Source organism: Psittacula echo, assembly GCF_963264785.1.
Source record: "Psittacula echo genome assembly, chromosome: 3".
In the NCBI taxonomy this organism is placed as follows: domain Eukaryota; kingdom Metazoa; phylum Chordata; class Aves; order Psittaciformes; family Psittacidae; genus Psittacula; species Psittacula echo.
Window position 1 is genome coordinate 57,004,120 of NC_137736.1, and position 24,159 is coordinate 57,028,278.

Consider the following 24,159-nt stretch of genomic DNA (forward strand, 5'->3'; position numbering starts at 1 on the left):
GAGGCATAGCAGACACAAGCGGATCCCACAGAGAGAAACTTAACTCCAACAGGCTTCTGGAGACGTAGCAGAAAACCATGATGTACCAATTCTTGGAGCTACCTGCAGAGAAGACGCACAGCCACAGGCTCTCTTGGCAGTCACTTGGTGGGTTACCTACACACAGCAGGGGGGGATGGATAGCTATCCCACCTGCAGGTGGAGGTGCACAAATATGGGAATGTGTAACACGACAGCAGCAAAATCTGCAGTTTAAAAACCATCTGAGCTATATCACAATTGTTTCAGCACATACAGGTCTGAAGTTACCAGCAAAAAACCAACCCAGTGAATAATCTTGCCATTTGCAACAGGTGCTGTGAAGAAAGTATAATAAAACTTCGCTTTCAAGCACATACATTGAAGCAGTTGTCATTTGGGCATGCAGTCCCCTTTTGCTCTGAGGGAATATTGTTCAGTGATAGGCATGTGCAGGTGGTGTTTTCTTCTAAACACAAATGACCAAGAATACCTGACACCTTCCTGTCATCATGGATCAAGCCAGAACAGGCTGAGATCTTCAGAGGATGGGCAAAGATACGGTTCTTCATCCCAAAAGTCTGGGTTTATATTTAACGAAATGAACAACACAGTGACATGCACTGCAAAGAGACGATGATCGGCTCCAGCCCATCAGAGTTAATTTAAACACAACCACAGCTGAGGCCTTAAAAACGTAATGTGAAAAGGAAGCTGTAGATGCATAGTAATAGATATTACTGTTTCAGTTGTTGAGAACATCATGGAACAAATGAAGTTCTTGTTAAAGTGGTGGTAAGACCACAAATGGATATTTTATGAGGAACTAGGAGACAAGAGAATAAACAAGAAAAATAAAATATATTAAAACATTATTTAATCATAAAAGAAAGTTACAATATGCAGTAATTTATTAGGGTGAGAATCTTTTTAACACAACAGAAAAAGCACCATCAGATACTTAAAGTAATAGAGTTTAAGGGCAGGGGGGAGATCAGTTTTAAAATATTCTGTTCATTTCAGTAGTTTTTAATCCTTTCCTGATATTATAATTTTGTTGTGGTTTCAAAGCAGAAGATGCTGAACCAGAATACTTGAGTTCAGAATAAGACCTTCCCACTTCTCTTGCTTAAATCAGTCTTCTGATTTAATCAAGTCCTCTACATCCATCCAGAAGAGTGTATGTTTAACCTGCAAATGGATACGGCGGGACTCCTTTCACCCCTAGCCCTGTTATCTATTAAAACAGAGAGAAAAAACAAGATCAGTGCAACAATTCACCACTATCAGACACTTGCTTTTCTTTCACATCTAGACATGCTCTAATTTAGAAAAGGACTCTGTCCTCCAGCTCGACATCCTACTGTGTTTTGTACACAGCAGCTCATCACAGCCAGGAACTTCAACCTGAGCAACCTCCGCTCTTTCTGTGAAGCTCAATAATCACAGACCAGAGTCCAGTCCCCAAAAGCCTCTTTCTAGATACCACTAAGCCTTAATTCTGCAGTTTGCAATATAGCCTTCAGTATACACACATAGAGAAAAGCAGCTTACAGATTTCAAACAAATCCAAAGGTGACAAATTTGTAAAGAGATAACTCAGTTATAACTAACTAGAAGGTAAATAAAAGCAGATGCTTTTATCTGCCATTGATTGAGACACAGAGTATTTACACATTCTTTCCATAATAAATAGAAAACCCGAACTGTATTGGAAAGGGGAGAACTAGAAACAGGTGACAGCATAAAAAATATGCAGTATCAGCATTGTTACAAATGTCACAATGTTACAAAACCCAGAAGCATTTCAAATCTCTAAATACATTTAACTTCCTTGTCCTGCAACAGGAACCAAAACTGCAAACAATAGCTTAACATATTTGACTGAAGTTCTAACGACCACCCCTTTTCCTGCTTCCCACCACTCCAACCGGTTTGCTACCTGAAAAATGCAGGAAGGAAAAAGTGGCCCTCCATAAATAACAGGAAAAAGTATCATTCACCTTGAAAATCCCACCAGCCTGCGGCTGCCGTGAAAGCCACTCTTTATCCATTCCATCACTGGCAGAAGTCACATACATTTCAGAATAATCCTTTCCTCCAAAACAGCAGGAAGTTGTCTTGTCAACAGGAAGTTTCACTGTCTGCAGTCTTTTTCCTGAAGAAAACAATGCATTGTGCTCCCATTTGTCAGCTTAGGACAAGAAACTTAAGCAAATTATGCGAATAACCAGCATGGAGCCAGGTGTTCCACAAAAGCAGTTACCAGGGCAGGAGCAGGTCCTGTGCTGCGTTTCAGCACACTGATGAGCACCGTGACAGGAGAAACCAGGCTTCTGTACACCACAGAAGTGGATTTTCTGTTTTTGACAATGTACCATTTGACAAGTTTCAGCATCAATTATTACAAACAGATCTTCCTTGCCCTCAATCTCAGCTTGTCCCCTAGGTAAATGCTAACAGCTACAGCACAGACGTGTATTTCAGCTCATCATCTCGGCTGCCCATGCAGTCAATGGAAATGGGATATAATTCCTCCCTACAACAGGTCACATGAATCATGCCCTAGAGCTGCTGACTTTTCTACTTATAACTACAAAGGAAGCCTGGAACAGACAGACCTCATGCAGCTCTATTGAGGCGTACCTCGTGCTACACCTCTACTGCCTGCAGTTAAGGAAGATTAATTCCTTGAAGATTTTCCTGAAATTTCAATAGCCTTTCAAAACAAGCTTGAATAAAATAGGGATCATGGGACAAGTCTGAAGATTGGAAGAGACTAGTGCTATCATAAATGATATTAAGCATTTATTATACTAACAAACAGCTACCAGCATAATGACAGTAGTAATTGGACTGGTCCAGCCTTAACCAGAAGTCTGTCATAGAATAGTTTCTCCTTACAAAACATATAACTTCCCTGCCCCGCAACTGCATGTGTGAAGGCCTGGTCCCCTTACAGTAACTGTTTAGCGGTGAGTTGCAATATCAGGAGAGTAACTTTGGTATCAGGAACCCTACAAGGGAAAAGAAAAAGTGGAAAGTTTGGCCCACTTAACACCTGTGAGAAGTCTTTGGTCAACTTCAGAGTGGGGCCACCATTTCCCAGGAGGTGCTCATCAATCCTTCCACCTCACCACCAAGCTGTGCTTTTCTCCCTGGCAATGATGTAGCAGCGCTGCAACGACCTGACAAAAGCACAGACCAAACAGCTTCACATGTACCACAACACTAAGCGGTCATAAGCACAGGTAAACCAAGGCCACATTTAAGCCGTTGGTACAGTCCTGGAACACTTTTGGCCCACCTAGATGGGTATGCTGCTCCCCAGAGACAGTTTGGGCTCTGCTTTGGTGTGGGAAGACAGCCTGGCTGTCCAAAATAAGCCCCAGTATAGAATCACGGAATGGTTTGGGTTGGAAGGGACCTTAAAGATCATTCAGTTCCAACTCCCTGCCACGGGCAAGGACACGTTCCACTAGGCCAGGTTGCTTCAACCCCCATCCAACCTGCCCTTGAACACTGTCAGGGATGAAGCATACACCATACGCAACTTCTCTGGGCAACCTGTGCCAGTGCCTCACCACTCTCATAGTGAAGAATTTCTTCCTAATATCTCATCTAAATTCTACCCTGTTCTAATTTAAAGTCATTCCCCCATGTTCTATTACTACATGCCCTTGTAAAACATCCCTCATCATATGCCATATACTGCAGGACTAACGGACATTGCCTGATCCGTTTTACTTGCTAGTATGGATGTAACCAGTTGTCCTGGTTTAGCAGTAGCAGTCATTTTTTCTACTGGTGCAGTGCTGTGTTTTGACTTTTGACCTGGGAATAATACTGATAAAGCTGATGTTTTCAGTTGTGGGTCAGAATGTTTACCCTGACCAAGGACTTTGTGAGTCTCATGCTCTGCCAGGGAGGAGGAGAAGCCAGGAGGAAGCAGGGACAGGACGCCTGACCCAAACTAGCCAAAGAGGTATTCCATACCACAGCACGTCATGCCCAGGATGTAGAACTGAGAGTCCCCGGAAGGGCTGGATCATGGCAGGGTGGGGGCAAGGTACCAGTTGGTGAGCGGTTGTATAATCTCTTCCTTGTTATTTCCTTTATCATTATTACTATTGGTGGTAGCAGTAGTGATTTGTGTTATACCTTAGTTATTAAACTGTTCTTATCTCAACCCATGGGAGTTGCATTCTTTCGATTCTCCTCCCTGTCCCTCCAGAAGCGGGGGGAAGAAAGGTGGGGGGGGGAAGTGGACTTCGTGGTTCTGATTTACGGCCTGGGCTTAAACCACGACAGTTCTTTTTGGCGCCCAACGTGGGGCTTGAAGGGCTGAGATAACAACAGATCTGACTGAGGCACAATGCTGATTTATGGGCTCTCAAAGTTGTTCTTTTTGATATCACAGTTTCTGTATGTCGTAGATTGCTTGGAGCCGGTATTTGCTGTGTTAGTGTTTATCAAGTGTGGGCCTTGGGCTAAGGTTCTTGTTTCATTGTACTTGATGGTAATGACTTGTAATACGGGGGGGCTCCGGCAGCAGGGCGGGATGGACGTGGCCGTGGACTTGTACCTGGCCGTCCCGCTGCTCTTCACCGTCCTGGCCCTCGTCCTCGCGTCCGTCTTTGTGAGGCTGCGGGGAGCTGAGTGGGAGCGGCCCCGGGAGCCGGCGGCGGCCGAAGCGGCCCGGGAGAGCGGCCCCGGGAATCAAGCGGCGGCGGGAGCGGGGCCGGAGGCCGGGAAGGAGGCGGCTGCCGAGGAGGGGAAGGAGGCGGCTGCCGAGCAGCGGGAGGAGGCGGCGGAGGAGCCGAGCCCCACGGCCGAGCCCAGCCCCGCGGCGGCCGAGAGCATTCCCCAGCAGCCGCCCACCGAGCTCCGCGAGCCTGATCCCCAGGAGGATTCAGGAGACCCCGCAGCATTTCCCAGCAAGGCAGAGGAGGAAGATCTGGACTCGGAAAAAGAGAAGCTGGTGGTGAGAGAGCCTTCAAGCACAACAGCTACACCAGCCCCAGTGACAAGTACAGCAGCATCATTTGAGAGTTCTGAAGGTTTTGAATGGCCTCTGGGTACCCTTGGGACCTGCCTGCTGATTGTGATGGGGATCACCATGTTGGCACACACACAGAGTGTGTTCTACCCACGGCCATTTTGTCTGATCCCAAGAGTTAAGCAGAGTCAGGTTTGGGTCTTGTCTGGGTTTAGACAATACAGGGGGACTGAGAGGTTTTCCCCAAGGCTGGACAGTCATGAGTGTCACGGTGTGTGGGACAGCATGGGCGAGTATCTAATCCACTGGGCCCCTCCAGTGCTTTGGAAGCATCGGAGATGGAAGGCAGCTCTGTGGAGTCCCCGACGACAAGTTGCAGAGACTGCTGCAGGGGAGGGTGAATTATTTTGAGCCTGATGGGCCCATGACACTTCAGGCCATCAGGGCAGAGATGCAACATAGAGATGGACTCATGATCGAGGGGTAGACTTTGCAATGGGCCTCTCCTGCTCTGAAAGACTGTTACAAGGGATGGAGCCCACCATCATGGACCAAATGGACTCAGCAGCTTTATAGGGATTGGTCTGTGCATGAGGATAAGAGTGCACTGAGATGAGAGTGAGGGTATATTGAAAATGTGGGATCTGAGCATGACATGAATGGTATGGAATAAGGGGTGGATACTGTCCTGGTTTAGCAGTAGCAGTCATTTTTTCTACTGGTGCAGTGCTGTGTTTTGACTTTTGACCTGGGAATAATACTGATAAAGCTGATGTTTTCAGTTGTGGGTCAGAATGTTTACCCTGACCAAGGACTTTGTGAGTCTCATGCTCTGCCAGGGAGGAGGAGAAGCCAGGAGGAAGCAGGGACAGGACGCCTGACCCAAACTAGCCAAAGAGGTATTCCATACCACAGCACGTCATGCCCAGGATGTAGAACTGAGAGTCCCCGGAAGGGCTGGATCATGGCAGGGTGGGGGCAAGGTACCAGTTGGTGAGCGGTTGTATAATCTCTTCCTTGTTATTTCCTTTATCATTATTACTATTAGTGGTAGCAGTAGTGATTTGTGTTATACCTTAGTTATTAAACTGTTCTTATCTCAACCCGTGGGAGTTGCATTCTTTCGATTCTCCTCCCCGTCCCTCCAGAAGCGGGGGGAAGAAAGGTGGGGGGGGGAAGTGGACTTCGTGGTTCTGATTTACGGCCTGGGCTTAAACCACGACACCAGTACACCCAGAGTATACAACAGAGGGATGAGCAGAATCCTCTTGGCTTCGTCAGCAACTCTGATGAGGGCTGGGTACTTTACAGCTCTGTTTTAAGCCCAAAATAAATGTAAGAAAACAGCAAGTAAGCAGGGGTGGAAAAGCCTGGAAAGTTTGAGCAGTCTGGGATTCCTGATGCTGTACAATAAGCTTATTTGGCACACTTTTAGACCCACAATGGCCAAAGTAAAAATCAAAACCACTTTGTAAGAGCACTTAGGTTGCCAGAGATCATTTGCCTGTGTGGTTAACTGCTTTTTTTTATTCCTGAGAAGAGCAGATTTTTCAAAATATCTAGAAAAACTGGGAGGGAAGTAGTTCTGTCTGTTGCCTGGGAGTGACAAGGACCAATATGAGTCCCAAGACAAGGCTCCCGCCAACTTGCTCAACCAGTCAGCCGTCAATTGAAGCATAACATGGTTACATGGGTTCCATGATTGCATACAAAATGCTCCAGAGGCCACCCTAGATATTGGCTGACACTAAGTCTGGGAGAAAATGAGTGCGAAGGATATTCAAAGGCAAAAAACATGCATTGTAGAAGAGGCATGAGCCCCAAAGACAAGCGGAGATACCCTGACTGCACTTGCAGAGAGGTCTCAGTGTAACAGCCTGGAAGATATTCTTTACAAAGGTCTGAGATGAGCATTGTCTCCTGAGGTACAAGAAAATCTGCACCTGGATGCTCTAAAATCTACCTGAAGTATTAATCTAGGCTTGGTACCTAGAAGCGAGAAACTCAGCAAATCTTTTAGACCCTATACAATCAAAGGATATAAGAATGCATTCATTATGAAGAGCTGTCAAATATTTAATTCCTAATAAGAAGACAAGACTACATAAAACTAGGTCACTACATGACCAGAAGGTATGACAAGACTTGGCAAAACACAAGTTAGACATCCCTTTGCAGCCCTTTGCAAACCCAGTTGTATCAGTCATCACAGTCTTTCCCTGTAGCACATCCTGAATCTCAAATCAGCAGCTGTCTGGGCTAAAGAAGCTTAGACCTGAAAAGCTGCTTCACCCTGAACCTCAAAACCTTGTCTTAGAAAAGATGCAAAACAAACAAGTTTCCTCACCCATCCTCCTAAAAACACAGTCTAAGCTTTGCTATCAGTGAAACCTGACAACCCCTCCATGCTTTAGATAGCTTTTTATCAGTGGATGTAACTGCAACTGTCTGACAGTCATTCAAATCACACTTAATAGCTATTGCGCATTAAGAGAGGCTTTCATGGAGCTCTCTTCAAACCTGCCTGGGTTATCTCCCTAAAAAGTTTCTATTCACTCAGAATTCAGCAGTTTGCAGATTTTACATAGTACTGTCCCTGCGGAGAGGGCAGATAAGCTGAGATATTCACAAAGAAGGCTCTTTTTGCCATGGACACTTAACCTGAGAAACTTCTTGCTAATGTTTGCTGCAGGTGCTGGGTGTTCTACATGGAAAGAGAAAATCACTGGCACCTACTGATACACCCAAATCACATCCAGCTCCTAAAGACTCTGCTCTGAACATAGTAAGAGACTGGGAGTGCATTAGGGATATATACTCTGCTGTCAATATTCTTAGTCTCTCTCTGACTTCTGCTTATGGACACTATTCTCTTTAGCTTTCATTTAAGAAAATACTTCCAAAAGGGAGGACAAAAAGTAAAACAAGTGAAAAAAGGAAGAAGGTGAAGGCCAGGGAGGAAAAAGGTAGAAACAGTGAATCAGGGAGGCTCACATGTTTTTGACCCAGACTAAATCATGCCTGGCAGACCACCAAAGCCCAAATGAGGGCAGCAATGAATGACAGGCTCAGACAATGGGCACACCCAAGGCATTACTGTGGGAATGGTAAAATGCTGTGGAATTCATTAAACATTTTTTTTATCATCTCAATTGCAAAGTTCATTTTTTTCAACAATAAAACAATGTTGCTGGTATCAGTGTCTCATGGGACTTGTATTAATCTCAGTAGGCTGCCCAAAATAATACGCTATGCTGAAGAAAGAAGCCAAAAAATGGTTTAAGTCATCTTTGCTTTTTCATGGCTCACTAATTTTCTTCCACATAATTTATCAATGAGGTAAACACTGACCTTAAGCTTGGAAGCGGTAAGAGGATGCTAACTCAAACAATTCAAAATAATAACAATAATCTCCTCAGCAACTTTACCTTTTCCAACACAACAGAGGCTGGAACAAAGCAGTCTTATTTACAAAGCTAACTTTTGAGAGCAGGGACATTAATCTGTTTAATATACCATTTCTGTGAGGGATAAAAACCCACCTCTTATTCTTTGTGTTTCTCTTTTTCTCTCATACAGAATTCCAGCCCACCCTTTGCAAGGACTTACCTGTCTCAGGATCAAGACGAATCACTCTCCCACCATCATAACAAGCAACCCAGAGTTTGCCTCCTGTATCAATGCACATCCCATCAGGAATGCTCTCCTCTTTTTCCAGTTTGTATATACTCCTACGGTTGCCTGCAGGGTAGAAAAAACCAACAAAACTAAGTGAGACAGTTATTACAACTTTTGTCAGTCGCAGCCCAGCAGTTAATTATATTGTGAGTTTCAAAAGCTGTGCTTTTTCATATGAAAGAAACAGATTGTGTCTGCTGCCCTGTTTGTTTCCCTGAGACAGTTGTTTCTCAGCGTGAAAGCCTATGGATCAGTTTCTTCCCATTGGAAGTATAATCTTTCTTTTGTGGTATTCTTTTCTAGTGCAGCACTCATGCTCCCTACTTCTAATACTAAATGAAGAACTGAATAAATTAATGTTTTATATATATATATATATATATTCAGGAAATTAATTACTTGTTGTAATAGCAGTTTGGATCATTACAGGTATGGGCCACTTCCAGTCAGAAAACTGGAGACTTTTCAAACAGATTGCTGGAACGTGCCAATAATCACTGTTCCAACACAGAGCTGACCTTCAGATATATAAACCGAGAGTTTATATAAACACAGAGTTAGAAAAAGCATCAACTTCAAAGGCATACTGTCAAGCTAGACCCAAACAACTCTTACCTGGACTTCTATCCACTGTTATTAAAGAAAATGAAAACCAATTTCCCAACATTGTTTATTTTATGCTCTGACAACTTCAATGTTTCTCACATGCAGAAATACTTCTAATGAGTTTCCTTTGCCTCCTGGGGATTGTCAGACTGCCCATAGAAAGAGAGTGAGTGAGCGCGGGTGAGAGAGAGAGAAGAACCACCCTGTTTCCTAAAGGAAAATCCAGTTGGAAGCTATAGCAGAGACACTGGGACAAGACACTACACCTAGAATGATTTTAAATTCACTGTTTCAAAGCTAAATATCAAATTGACTGGGTTTTTTTTTTAAAGCAAAATACTGCAGTCCATGTACTCAAAAGCAAATTATTAGTCCAAGTCACTGGATTTTTTTCTTTTGCCCAAGCTTGTAGAAGCCCTTAAAGGGTTGTTTTGTCTTAAATAAATGAAGAAGTTTTGAGTTGCTGCTTTCCAGCTGTTCCTTGGCTCTATCTGCAGAATCTTCATGTAAGAGTTTGTATTTTGAAAAAAAAAAAAACAAAACAGGGTGGAAAAAACCTCCAGAGAAGCTAGCAAAGGTTCTGCTCAGGACAACCAGCTTTCTGATACTTTGCCTACGCTGCCAGTAGTAAGAAGCACGGAGTCACAGAAACCTAGCCATACAAGAAACACTGCCTTTTTTATACAAGATCAGATATGCATCGTGTTTAATAACAGCAGTCCACATTACTGCTCAAACTCTGCCACACAATTTAAATACTTTATAATATTACCAACAGCATCTGATTAGTTTGACCTTACTCAGGCTCAGATGGATGTTAACATGACTTCTGTTGTTTTGTTCTAAAGAGGTTTCTGTAGAAGCACTCCCAAAGCTCTGATCACCTCTGCATAATAACCAGAATTCAAACAAACATCCCCATCATTAGGTGCAAACAATTATTGTAGAATGCAACAATTCATACCAATTTTTCCAGTTTGGAGGTCATAATCAAAGGCATCCACTGAGTAGGACAAGCTGTCAATGTAAAAGAAGGTTTTGTGATCCAACGACCAGTCCAGCCCGTTAGAAATGTCCACCTGATCAAAGTGCTTCACCACTGAGAGATCAGAGAGGAGGGAATACAAAGAGCCCTGGTGTCTTTCCAGCACAGCAGGACGAATCTCCTCAGCCATCGTCCCTGTGCAGAGCCAAAGGAGAGAAAGCAGGTTTAGACTGAAATAAGTTCAGAGTGAAAGCAGGTTTGGGTTTGGTGGCAGCCCCTTGCTATGAAAATGACCACACTGACAATGTAGAAGGGAGCAGTGTGGGACTTCAGAAATTTGGGGAAGAAACTGAGTAAAAGCAAAAGAGAAAGGTAGGTTTCAAAAGGGCTTGCTTTCAGCAGAAGATGTCAAAACACAGCCTTTGTTTTTCTGTTGAACTGTGGCAGAAACGGTGTGCAGCATGATTCCTGCAAAATGATTTATTCAGTCATTCTAATATTAAGAACTGTGTGGTCAGCATTTAACTTCCCACAAATCTTCACATCTTGTTTAACAGAGACTGGGAAAAAAAGTTTGGAGTTTGGGGAAAAGCAAGTTAAGGTAAGTCTGGGGACCCAATTACACGGCAGATAGACACAATGGTGTTTTACAAAACAGGAGGACAGGATCATGAGATGGCTGAGGCTGGTGGGCTCCCCTGGAGATCATCCAGGCCCACCCCCTGATTAGATGGTGCCCCCCTGATTAGATGTCACCTGGATTATCCCCATGTAAATGGGATAAACTCTACCTGAAGACAGCAACAACAAAAAATCCACCTCCACCATTTAACTATGAATCAACACTTGCTGCATCCAAAACTGACTGCTGTTTGGTGATTCATCACCAAAACCTCACAGAGCAGCAGAAGGAAAGAACCACCTGCAGCTTACCTGCAAAATACCTCCCTGCAGGATCTACTTTCCCATCATTGAATCGGTTGTTTGGTTTATCCTTGTCCACGTGAGTAATGGTGGTTACCAGCTGCTCATTCCATTTCAAAGCAGCAAACCTTGTTCCCAGGGTGATGACATAACCCCCAGATTTCCGGAGAGCCACGGAGCTCACGGGAGCATCTAGAAACAGGGTGAAATGGAAAAGAGGGATGTGCTATGGAGAGGCATTTTTTTTCTGCCCACTTTAGACATGTCAGTCTAGTTACGGTAGACTCAGTAAGACCACAGGCAAGAGAAACAAACTACTTTTCTACCAACAAAACTGGTGTTTAAATGCACAGAAATAGATTCTTCCAGGTGAAGAGGGCGTACTTAATGCATACAGAAAGTTGCGATGAAGAGAATCACCAGTCTGGGACATACAAACTCCAGGAACCTGAGTATTACCACAGCATCCAGGAGCAATAATCATTACCAGCACCTGGTTCTGAGGTGCTTTAAGAAATAAGTAAATAATTCAATAAAAAGGTACAGACCTGTAAGCTTTTTACCGCAGCTTACTGCCTGGGCTCCCCCCTTCTCAAGGGGAAAATCAATGGCCACAAGAGCACTGGAGCAACTGTGTTCGTATAGCACAGCTCATGAGTAAATCAGCTCTGCAGCAGCATTGAGCTGTAACTCATGGAAACAGAGAGTATCTCTGCACTGGGACAGGTCACACCGGACAGGAGAGCCACCCCTCCGCACCACGCTGCTGTGCAGTTCAGACATGCCTCCAGCAGCACCAGAAACACACCCAGGAGTGGCAGAGCTTTCCACGAGTCAAAGCAAAACCGAAAGTTAATAAATGCTCCATGGTTATTTTACGCTCATTTGAGCTATTATGCAGTAAGACCTCAATTGCAGGTTATTATAAAGGAATTAGTGAAAAAGCAGCAAAATAAGCGTGGATAACATTTCTGTAAAAACCTGCAATCAGGCGCAACATAAGGAATAACAACATTAAACAGGGCAATAAAGTCTGGCATGGTATTTAATACACATGGGACTAATTGGCAACTTTTTAATTTAAAAATAAAACATTTCTTGTATTTATAGCTTTGCAGAGGTATAATTAGGTAATAGCTTCACAAACACTTATAAACATCACCAGCCATCCCTGTTGCCAAGAGGAGCTGCTCCTTTCTGGATGCGTGCTTTTGGCTCAGGATGCTCCTTCCCTTTGCAGCCCCAGCAGCGGTACCACCATGCAAGCAATCCAAATGCTATTTGCCCCCAGCACCAGAGATGCACACCTAATTACAAGCTCAACTCTAGCAACTCCTTCACCTAGAGGTGTGCGACCACACTGCTGAAGCTGTTGGTCTGGGCTTACCCACACTGGGCAAACAGGTGCCACTTCTCCTTACCGTGCCAGCACAGAGAGGCTGGCAGAGTCCCCTCAGCCCTTTGTGGCACCCACCAAAGGAAGTCATTTGCTGCGCTTCCAATTGCCAGTAAAAGCACTTTTCTGCCTGCACTAGCAGCAGGGGCTTTGCTGGGAGAGCATAGGAACACATCTCCTTGGTATGCAGCTCTCCATTTGCTCTCCCATTGAAACACCTTGGGGTATAGCCCAAGGTGAACCCTTCCACCCAGGCAGCCCCCAGGGCCTCCCTCCCTCCCTTCCACCCTGGGGGAGCAGCCCTAAGCATAGCAGCCTGTACATCCCTACCTGCCTGGCCCTGGAGGTAGGCACAGGTGCTCCTACAGCCACAAGAACAGCCCCATAGCTCCCGACAAAGCCCCCCAGTGGAAAGGGGAGTATAAGGCTAGCGAGACGCACACAGCCACCCCACTGTTCACTGCAGAAGTGGGCATATTGGCCTTGCACACAGCTCAATCCACAGCCACCCCAGAGGGCTTTGTTAAGCAGCATCCACAGGAACCAATTTATTTGCAACACCATCTTATGCCAAACAGAAAACTGACCATAAATTTCCCCCCACCCCAGGCACGCATGTAGTGGTGTTTTCCCTGTGGAGCTGAAAAGCGCATTTGAAGTTGCTGCTAAGTGAGGGGTTGTTGTAATTCTCTATAAACTTCAGTAATGAGTAATTTCCCCCTCAGCTGCCACTTTGGACATCAACCCGCTATTTAAATCACATGATACTCTTTGGGTGTTTGCTGGTTGGGTTTGGGTTTTTTTTCTTTTAATCATGGTATTCCCAAAGGCACAGCCATTAACTGTAACTATTTTGTTGCAAAACAGAGGAAACAGAAGGAAGTACTAAAAAACCCCAAACTACTTCAGCTACAACCCCTTCTACACCTCCAAAGAGGCCACACGAAAAAGATTACACCTTTGACAGCAGGTCCAAGTTGAGTAGGGGGAGGCAGGGAGAAGCACTCCCCCTCAGCTAAGGTAAGAAGAACTACGTCTGGGAAGGAATGTTTCCAAACTTAGTATCAAGCCTTCTTCCATCTTAAAATTGGTAACTACCGTAATGTGAAAGGCAGGTAAGTCCCGATCAATTCATTGGGAATGATGCGAACAGCTTATGAGTGAGCAAAAGTGATTTTCACCAAGTGTTACTGCACATGAGAAAGTAATAAATACAAGTACTTAAACCATTTAAGGATCTGGCTTCTGAAAGACAAATATTTACATTATTACAGAGAAAAGTAAATCTGCAACTCTTTACAAGAATTAGCACATTTCTTTCCTTTCTTGAATAAATACTTCAACTATCGAGACTCTAGGTGGTGACACTGTTACCTTATAAAAATGTCTTCTTAAACAGGCATATGATATTTTCTTCCAATAAAGAAAACTTCATGGGCATTGCTCATTCAGTAACAAAACCCCCACAAATATCAAGAGTGGAACTTCATCTCTGGGACAAAGCAGTAAGATCTAGATTAGATATTAGGAAGAAGTTCTTTACTATGCAAGTGGTGAGATACTGGAGCAGGTTGTCCAGAGAAGCTGTGGCTGCCCCATACTTGGCAGTGTTCAAGGCCAGGTTGGATGGGGCTTTGAGGAACCTGGTCTAGTGGAAAGTGTCCATGCAGGGAGGTGGAATTCTGTGATCTTTAAGGTCCCTTTCAACCCAAACCATTTTATGATCCTTTGAACAAAAGAGATTTTGTTGTGAACAAGTCTCAGGAAAGAGAAGTTGATCAAACATTAGCCCAAAATCGTAAGAAGAGTGCTCAGGTCTGGCCAGTATCCACTGCCTGTGCACAGCACAAGCCCCAGTGTCCTCCTTGGCCTAGGAAAGTCAGGTTTTAGGGAAAGATCTCTAGAAGTTGAGCAGCTTTTGAAGAATGCAGATGCATGACCAACAGGTACCCTGGCCACATTGGGCAGGGACAGGGGACCAAGGCAGAAGGCACAACTGCTGTGATGATCAGAGGGTTTTTGAGCCATTCCTTACCCACAGAGATGGCCTGCACCTGCTTGGTGACCGAGCTCCAGCGGCACACCTTTCTACCCGTGATGTCCACGCAGAGGAGCGCACTTTCCTTCTCATCCCACACAGGCGACTCCCCAATCCTGTAGCCCTCGCTGGCCACGCACTCGATCTTAACGGCTGACATGCCTGTGGAGGAAACCATTCCATTTTACACGCCTCTGTCAACAGCAAGAGCATATGAAATCCACTTCTGGGGGCTGAAAATCAGTGTTCAGAGCCGTGCTTCCAGCACAGAGAGGCTTCACCTGTACAGAACGACAGCGCTTATCCGTGCTGCCTGCGCCGATCGCCCGCTTCGCGCTACTGAACGACTTTCACATGTCCAACAACGTGCGCTCTCCTACCGGCCGCTGCAGGGAGCGCGGCGCGGCGCGGCCCGGCCCGGCGGCGGGAGCGCGCCTGCATCCGGCGGGGCAGCCAGCCGGGCACCCCGCGGGGCGATGCGCAGCGGATTGTAACGCATCACGGCGAGTTTGCAAACAACAACGCAAAACAAGGGGGTGTTTGGGTAATAAAACAGAGACAAATCCCAACGGGCGGGACCCCGGGCCCGGCCGGGGAAGGACCGCCAGCCGGGAATCCCGCCCCTGCACGCCGGGCTGCTCCGGCACACCTCTGCCGCGGCGTGGGGCGGTGTGATTTAACCACACACACCCCTAAGTGTATCCACACACACGAGAGAATGAAGTAATGGCAGTAAAGCGCTACGCGCACGCCTACCCCGCCGGCCTTACCTGCTTCAGGGAGCGCAGCCAAAGGCCCCGGGCAGCCGCCGCCGCTCTTATAGCGGGCAGGCGGCCGCCCTCCGCGGCACTGAGCGGCCGGGGCGGCGGCGGGGCCTCGGGTGTCCCGGCCAGGGGCGGGCCTCCCGGGCAGTCCTGCCCCGGGGGAGAGGGAGGCACCATATCGCAGAGCCCGGCCGGGCCGCTCGGGGTACTTTCCGCGTTGTGCTGCAAGGACGGCTCAGGGAGCGGGCGGTTTGAGGTGAGGTCCAGCTTCACCCTCCAAAAGCTGCAGGGAGGAAAAGAGGGAGAGGAGACTTCTTCCCGGAGTGGACAGGTTTCTCCGCTCCCCGGAGGCCTGATCTGTGTGTGCCTTCTCCTTGCTTGGCTTAGGGGTCTGCTGAACCTTGGCCCCGGCTCCCAGCACCCAGCACCACGGATCGTCCTCCACAGATCCTGCAGCATTTCCAGAGATCCAGGACCTTCCACGTGTCATGTCGTGCCCTCTTTTGCTCCTCTTGCTGTATATCTTCAATTACTTCCAAAACGAGGAGACAAACGGATGGCTAGCACCAAAATTTCCACGTGCAGTTCTCCATTCACCTGCCTGTGTCCATGCCACTGTGGCTCCCCGTCACAAAGCAAAGTGTGTTTTCTAAATGCCAGCTCTCCTCTTTAGCATCGCAACAGATTGCCTTTTGACTTGATTCAGTCGTCGCCACAAGGATCGGCCACAAAAGCGACTTCGGTCTCACTGCTCCATGTGACTTCTGGCAACCCAGAGGGCACCAAGCTGGCTCACCACCATATCCCCCTGAACCAGGATCAACACGGCTGCTCCAAACCCCCTTTCCCCCCACCCAGACTCTTGTTTCCAGCTGGCACTTCATTCCACTGCACACCAGGCAGTTCCCTCAGCGCTCCTGTTACAGATCTTACTTGTTGCTTATCAGACACATTCCTATTAGCAATTATCTCCCATCAAGCATTTTTACTGGGTTACCTTTATTCATACAGCAGGCATTCACAGCCCAGGTGTCATTTGGTCATGTTTTTTAGTTTTTCTTTTAGTGGTATATTTGGAAAGTTTATGGGCTACCTGGCCTTACCAACATGTTTTTCATGCAGGCTTACCTCAATGGACTACTACACCACTGTACTACATTAACCAAGCGGTTAGGCTTTTATTGTGTCAGACTTGAGTAGCATTACTTCAGGGCTTCACACTGAACTTCCTCTTTCTGTCCCCACTGTGGTGCTGTACAACAAACAGCAGGATATCATCCTGGACCCAAGGCAAGCAAATTATTAGTGACTGCCAACACAGAAAACGAACATCCAGAGAAAAAGTGCTACAGTTCTCTTTGTTTCATACGTTTTTCAATAAGGGAAGAGGATCCAGACGTAAACTAAAAAGCCCAGAATGTATGCTGAGAATTCACGAAGTACAGCAAAGTACAACTACCAGTTTTTACAAAGCTCAGCCACATTTGCTGCTCTCCCCTTGTCCTTGCACACTACGAGGCCATTTGCATTTGGGACATGTGGTCAGCTTACTGAATTCAGCAAGCAGGAGATACTCGCACCCTCAACCCACCTGGCGCCAGTCTCTCTGCTCCTTGCTGACTTAGGCATTTGCCAGCATGGTTTGGAGGCATCAAAACAAGCTGTGGGATGGCACACACCTTGGGAAAAAATTAACAGCTTCTGTGAGCACTGGGTTACAACACAAACTCTGGTCTCCTTCCAAAGTACCAAGTATTTTGAACTTGGATCTCCAGTTACAGAGGGCAGTACTCCTGCTTGGTCTTTTCTGCAACAGTTAATCCAGGCTTGCTGGAAGGTAGAGCAGGGAGGAATTCATGGCAGGGTACCTTCACAGAGAGCATCAGCTGAGGTCTTCTGCCAGTACAAGCTCAATATGGGAGAAGCACAGACAAGACAGTTGTGGAAGGTGGTGTTGCCATGTGGCTTCCCCACCAGGACGTTCCCTCTGTTGCATCGCAGCCACGATGTCTATTCCGTGGCCTCCAAATCTGAGTAACAAGTAACGCAGCACAAAGGAAGTGGCTGGTGGCTCAGCATTTATTACACATGGTAGGGTACATTGCACGCTTAACTCCTGTTTTGTGAGAGCAGGGAAAAGGGAACCTTACTATGGCAGCCATGAGAGCAGTAAGAGTAGACCTATGCTGCAGGAGGTCCTGTAAGGTGAAGTCACAGCCCTTACCCAGCCTGCAGGCTCTCAGAGCCTGCCACAAGCCATTACCCTTCTCTCTAGTCAGGAAATGCTGAGCAGTTCTGGAGAGTGGCCCAGTGTGCCACAAAGCAGGAAAAATTCCCCCCACCTGTAAGGACTGCAGGCAAGAATGGGTGCTGGGTGATTTCGGGGGTTATAAAAATAAACCGGGATTTGTTTATTCTGGTTCCTGGAAGGCTGCAGTTGTTCTTTTCTCCTTTTATAAATCTGATCCTCGTTTCTTCATCTTTAGAGCCCTCTTTGTCTTTTTTCTTTCACCTTTAGCCACCTTGTTCTACTCCTATGTTAGTCCTCCTCCCAGTGTAAAGGTGGGAGGGCTGTAGGCCTTATCCATGCCTGGTACAAAATGCAAATGTCATGTATCAGATGTCTCTATCTTAAAGACCCAGCACCTCACCAAGGGACTCTGTCAGGCCTCCTCTGCAGCAGATAATACTGCATTTGGGGGGATGGAGAGAACACACCAAATCAAAAACCCCAACACCAAGCAAGAGCAGAGAGAAATAAAAGATCAGTCACTGCCATCAGTTGGCTGGAAAGCAGGAGCTGGCACTGCCACACACTTGTTTTCAGCTAAGCACAGTTCTTGGAACTCACTTGGGTGTCCAGATCAAGCTTTTATTTGTTAGTAAGCAACAAGTAGGTGCAGGAGAGATCAAACTGCTGAGATGCTTCAACTGTTTACTAGTCCGGATGATCACGGTCCTGTATTTAAATATTCATGCATTTGCCTAAGTATTCCTGCTCTGCAAATGTCCTCTCTGGAGTGCATTAAACAGCAGACTTGTGCCCACTGATTAATTTATATGTTACATCAAGGACAACACCCGTTGCTGTCACACTGTCACAGAACTTAATGCAGCATGGATTAAGAATCTCAGCCAGGGAATCTTTTCTAAAAAGGACTGCACCAAATTACCATGGAGTCATATTGAAGCATTTAGCATTTAAAAGTGCAGTTTCTCTCACAGAACCAGCAACAGTTGCCTCTACTTATTGTAGTTTATTACACAGACTTCTTTGAGCTTCATTTCTTATACAGTGGCCATGAAAAAGCATATCACACCCCAGAACACAGTACTATAAGCAAACATATTGCCTTTCCCAGTGCGGTCAGCTTCTCAAGTGTTTCATAAACACCTCTCACACCACCACACTCCAACTTCTTTGTCATGGGAGAACCCTCAAGTGCTAGTTCCTGCCATCTTAAAACAGCCCCAGAAAGATTCTCTGCTCTGCGGGCTGAGGAGTCTTTTCTAAGAAGAAAGATGGCAAATCCCATTCTCACTGTACATCACCAGGAGCAGCAGGGGAGCAGGGTGCTTCTGAAAGCCTTCTTCAGTGGAGCACGGCCAAGGCATCTTTCATTAATGCCTTACTTTTCTGGTCTTCATACCCCACGTGACCTGCATTTGCATTTTGCTTGCCTCAGGATAAAAAAAGAGCATTGATACGTGCTACAGCAGCTGCAAAATCACAGCCACAGCAGAGGCTGTGCAAGGGAGCCAGCATCTTTCATTCGAGGAGCTAATTTAGCAATAGTGCTTTCAGGGTTTGCACTTTTCAGGTACACCAGACCTTCTTCAGGCCCAAATCAAAAGCCAACTTCAGGTTTGGGGTGACTGCTCTGAGCTTAACTTAGCATTTCAACCAGTTTGAGAGAAGTCTGTTTTCTGTATCAGCCATTTGTACCAAGTATAAACTACAACTTGCTTATGGATATCCACATTACCTGGCTCATCCAGCTTTTGGCCTCTCTGCTTCCTTAAGCCTTCCTTTCTTAAGGAGAGATGGCTGGCTTGTTGTAGAAGGAATAATCTAAGGGTGAGGCGGTGCCTCTACTCCATTGCAGAGGAGATAACAGAACAATGGCTGAGCCATCAGTTCTAGGGAGGGGAAGTGCTTTGGTCAGGCTCCATTCAACCAGATGTAAATGGAGCCTAAAATGCCAGTGATGCCAGGGCAGAGGTTCCCAAACTACTGAGCTAAGATAAGCTTCTGAGATAAGAGGGATGGAACTCCAAAGAAATGCAGCCAGACACTGATTTCAGATGAAGGGGTTGGGCTAGTTTAATGATTTGCTCCCCGCTCTGACACCTCATTCCCTCACTAGTGCTTGCACTTCCAAAAAGGTATAACCAGAGCCATTTTCTCAAATGGCATGTCATACATTTTCATTTTATAGGTACCACTCCAGTAGTAGCACCCATACTTGGATTCCCCGTGGTTGCTGAGACCACAGAAAATAAGAAGAGTGACACATCTTGACGTAGGTCACAAGCTCTAGGACTTTTGGACGACCAGATTTCTTGAAGGCATCTTCCTTTCTACAGTGCTGTTGTGCTAGGTTTTAAATTCTTCCTCAGGACATTGGCCCACCAATTTGGCTAGCAGAACATCTCTGGAGCCGTTACAGAACTCAAATAAGTCAAAATACGCCTTGTGTCCCTGCCTTGCCCAGTGTTTTTCCCTGAAGTGAGGGCGGAGAGGGCAGCACATGTGGAAAAAACAAAAAGAAACCAGGAAAAATGTCTTGAGAAGGGCTAGGCCAAAAGAAACCATTAAGATGTCATTCCAGAGCCTACTGCAAGATTTAAAACAATGTCTCAGATAAGGCAGCCTAGGTTAGGTGAATAGCCAGCTTTAGGGCTGTTGGGAAAGCAATGGGAAGGCTGGGAAGGTCTGCCCAGCCTGAAACAAAGAGTCCCAGAGAAAAGGCAGGGCAAGGTGGATCCATGAGGTTGTCCCAGCCAAAAGAAGCCTACTAGAGAAAGATTATCTGGAAGCTGCACACACAGAGGCAGGGAAAATACTATCTGAGGCTGCTTCCCCTTACACAATGAGGTACTCATACAAACTCATCCAAGTTGTCTGCCCAGGGTTGACTTGAGGAACAGAAACAGGTATGCAGAGCTGCTATTTTCAAGCAACTTACCCAACTGCTACGTAAGATTTTGTTTCAGAAAGCTGTGCTTGCAGTCACTTTAATCCACTTGTATCACATCCCTCTGGAAGAGTCCAGCAGTTGTGCTGGAAGAGTCCACCAGATGTGCTGATGTCGTTCGGAGTGGAGCCTGGGAGCAGTTACCCCAGGCTCCCAGGTCTCTGGCAAGAGGAATACACTCCAGGAGGGGCAAAATCCTGTTCAGCCATGAAGCTGGCACAGAAGAAGAGTCAGAGCAGCAGCAGGGCATCTCTAATGAAACCAGAGCCCAGAAATCTGTGAGTCTTCACTTCTTCCTGAAGAAGCCACATTGAGGCACTACATTGTTCTACATCTCTGCCCTTCCCCAGGATTATTCCCTTCCATGCCAAGCTCTCAGGTTGTGCAAGCAGCTTCCTTTTGCTCATTAATTCACATCAAAAGCACGTCTTCCTAATAGATGTGTCAATTCCCTGCAGTGCTAAATCTTCCAGAGTACTGGGATCATCAAAACTCACAATGATCAAAATGACAGGTTGTGCTGGATTATCTCTGCAGCTCACAGAGGCAGGCTTTGAACACCGAGTCCCTCCCAGGTACCAGATGCACATCACGTGTCTGCAGTACAGCCCGTGTGTCTGGGCTTAGTCAGCACTGAGGTACCACATCAAAATCAGGTGATGGTTTCAGGCTTATATTTAGTAGTTAAACATCTGTAATTTCTCCTTCTATGGTTTGTGATTCATGGTGCAAAGAAAACATTCTACAAGTGACATATGCAAGTTAGAGCTGAGGAGCATTTCTCTTTGGACAAAGATGTAAATGCAGAAGTGATGGTGCTGGGAATCACCACACAGCCTCTCTCAGTGCTTGTGAGAGCTTGGCTTAAGTTACTGTCAACAACTAACCACACTTTCTTGTTTGTAAAGACTCTACAAACCAATAGCAGCCATTTCCAAAATAATGAGGATACCAGTTTCCTTCTTTGGCCCTGTCTTTCCCACATCACAGCCACAAGCAGACTGTACTTGCAAATGGAATGGGAGGCTGCCAGTCAGAAAGTCACAGAAAGAAGTCTGCTGCAGGAATCTGCTGCAAAGATGCCTTTAGTAGGGAAAGAGAAATCCTGGTCCTGAAAAACAGCTGACAATCCAACACTCACTGCTTCTTCCTAGTGCTGTTTTTCCCCTTTCTTCTGTATGCACCTTTATTGCCTTTTCCCTGTTTTGGTCTCCTGTTTCCTTTGCAGCCAAGGGCCTTTTTGCTCCGTTTCACCCAACCCACTTCTAGTTCCACTCCCACCTGCCTGGGGCAACTGCTCAGCCACTGACCCACCACAGGCAGGAAGGTCACTGCTGCTTCCAACACATGGGCTGCACATCCCTCATAACTCCTGAACACTGCCAGCTACCAAGCCAGCCAGAGCAGGAGGGATGGAACTGGATCAGAGCAGGAGGGGTGCAGTTCGATCAGTTGTGCAGCCACAACCTGCTCCTTTCTCTCCGTCTTCCTCCTTGGTTTTGCCTTCTTCCCCACTCTGGCAACGGAGCAGCTCCTCTCTTCCAGCAAGGTATAGCACAGCACCGGCCTGTGGGAACAAGGGGAACTACAGCTGAAGGTCATGGAGAACCAGCATAAACCATCAAACCAGGAACTTGCTTGCATGGATTTGTCTTCAGCACACGTATGACAAAAGCTGACTGTTAGGTATTTGTGCATGCATATGGGCATTCAAGAAGGATGAGACAGCCGGCCTGGCTATGGCTCTTCCTCTGTAACTTAATTTGTCCAACGAGGGAAATACAGTCACACTACAGCATAAGAAAATAAAGAGTGAGGCCAGGGCAGCAAACGGTCTGTTACATTTGCTCAGCTAGGCAGAAGCAAATGCCAGGCTTGGGCTATTTGCTATCCACAGCAAATTAGTGGTTCAGTGACTCTTTTTCTGGGAGGCTGAAGGGGAAAGGTTTTCTTTGATACTTAACTTGTTACAAGTATTGCCAGCTCTGCAGAAATACTTTACTCCTGCCGGACATAGAATTACTCTTAGACTGATGAGTTTAACAACCTGCCAGACACAGGGGATAATGCCCTAAATAAATCACAACAAATGAAAATACTGTTAGCAGTTTCATAATTTAATGAAAAAGTACTTGTAAAAAGGGGACATCTGAAAAAGACCGAGTCCATCTTGGAAAATTGAATATATATATATATTTATATATATAAAACAAAATGCAAAAACACAAAAAAAATTTGACAAATAAGGTTAAGAGGTAATACTTCAAACAGTTAGCCACCGAACACACAATAAAAACTAGCAAATGCACTTTGGGGACAATACTTGAGAACTACATAACCAAGGGCTCCTTCATATATCTATTAAAATTATGTAAAATTAGCAAAACCATTGCCCAGACTGGAAACAACTGAATTAATTACCCCAGAAGAGCAGAAATGCTGAGTTTTGCTGAAGCACCATTTTCCCTCCCCTCTGTCGTACGCTGCCAGCCACAAAATAAGAGGAACACTTTGCTGACCTCCTAGATCAGTGTTCCCAATACAAGCTTCATAAAATTTCATGACCAGTGAGAAAGGATTACTAATAAATATTGAAGGAGAACTAAGAGAATCAGAACTGGAATACAAATGAGCAACATTTGTTTACTTATTCTGAATGACCCATGGCTTAGAACACAAAGCATTTCCCATTAAAATAAAATATGTGGAAACCTAAAATGCTACTGCATATTTACATCAAAAGAAATCGTTTTGAAGGTACAGCTCTAGAAAGATCAATTACACAAATATACATAAAATCAAGAAGTGGAAAAGGAAATTATAAAAATTAAGATGCTTGAAGCAAACAGAGCAGACTTGCCAAGTATGCCTTTCTTTCTTCTTAATTATTATTTCACAACTGAGAAGTCCTGCAGCCCCTGACCTGCTAGTTCTATTGCAACTAGGGAGATTTCAAAGCCTAAAACAAATCTGAGAGTGTCGTTGCCATTTCCCAAGCTAAAAGCAATAAGATGATGAAGAAAACCAGGTTGTGGTCTGGATTCTGCATAGTCACCTTCATGCTGGGTGGGGAACACCTTTTGTTTCTAGGCAAAATAAAACCCTCAACAGAAAGGAGGTGGATGATGTGCCTTATACAGCCTATGGCCCGTTTCAGCCAGCAGTGTGGGGACAGAGGATGTGGCATATTCCAGAGAAAACCAGCGCAGTTACTTTGCTGATTGACAGGACACCACCTGGAAAGCAAGAAGGTTGTATGCATTTGAACAAAAATCCCCTGACACTGAAACAAATGGACAAGAATTCCCTTCCTTTCTCACTTCTCCAGTCCTGGCTGAAATTTAATCACTACTTAACAACTGCTAATTTTAAAGGACAGACAAAACAGTGTTAGTTTGGGAAACAGCAACTGATCCAGAGGTTGTAAAGCAGTTTAATAACAGGATAGATTTTCAGAACAAAAAGAAAAAAAAAGGCTACTCCAAATGATGACTGGCTAAAATCTTACAGACCTCGATGCCAGAAGTAAGGCTCCTATGCCTGCATTCAGGCA

At 45.7% G+C, this 24,159-nt stretch overlaps 1 protein-coding gene across 2 annotated transcripts; it reads right to left on the reverse strand.

The window, feature by feature from the left end:
* Positions 1–1,129: 1,129 nt before the first annotated feature.
* On the reverse strand, positions 1,130–14,804 carry LOC308218816 (regucalcin; the record flags this gene model as incomplete). 2 transcript variants are annotated; one of them, XM_080613218.1, is made up of 6 exons in its annotated part: positions 1,130–1,255; positions 2,022–2,176; positions 8,627–8,758; positions 10,266–10,481; positions 11,220–11,402; positions 14,642–14,804. In XM_080613218.1, 6 exons carry the CDS (start codon positions 14,802–14,804, stop codon positions 1,205–1,207), a joined length of 900 nt encoding a protein of 299 aa, XP_080469344.1. In that variant the 3' UTR covers positions 1,130–1,204. The 2 variants fall into 2 exon arrangements, with proteins under 2 accessions (XP_080469344.1, XP_080469345.1); XM_080613219.1 differs by lacking the exon at positions 10,266–10,481.
* Between the last annotated feature and the right edge of the window lie 9,355 nt (positions 14,805–24,159).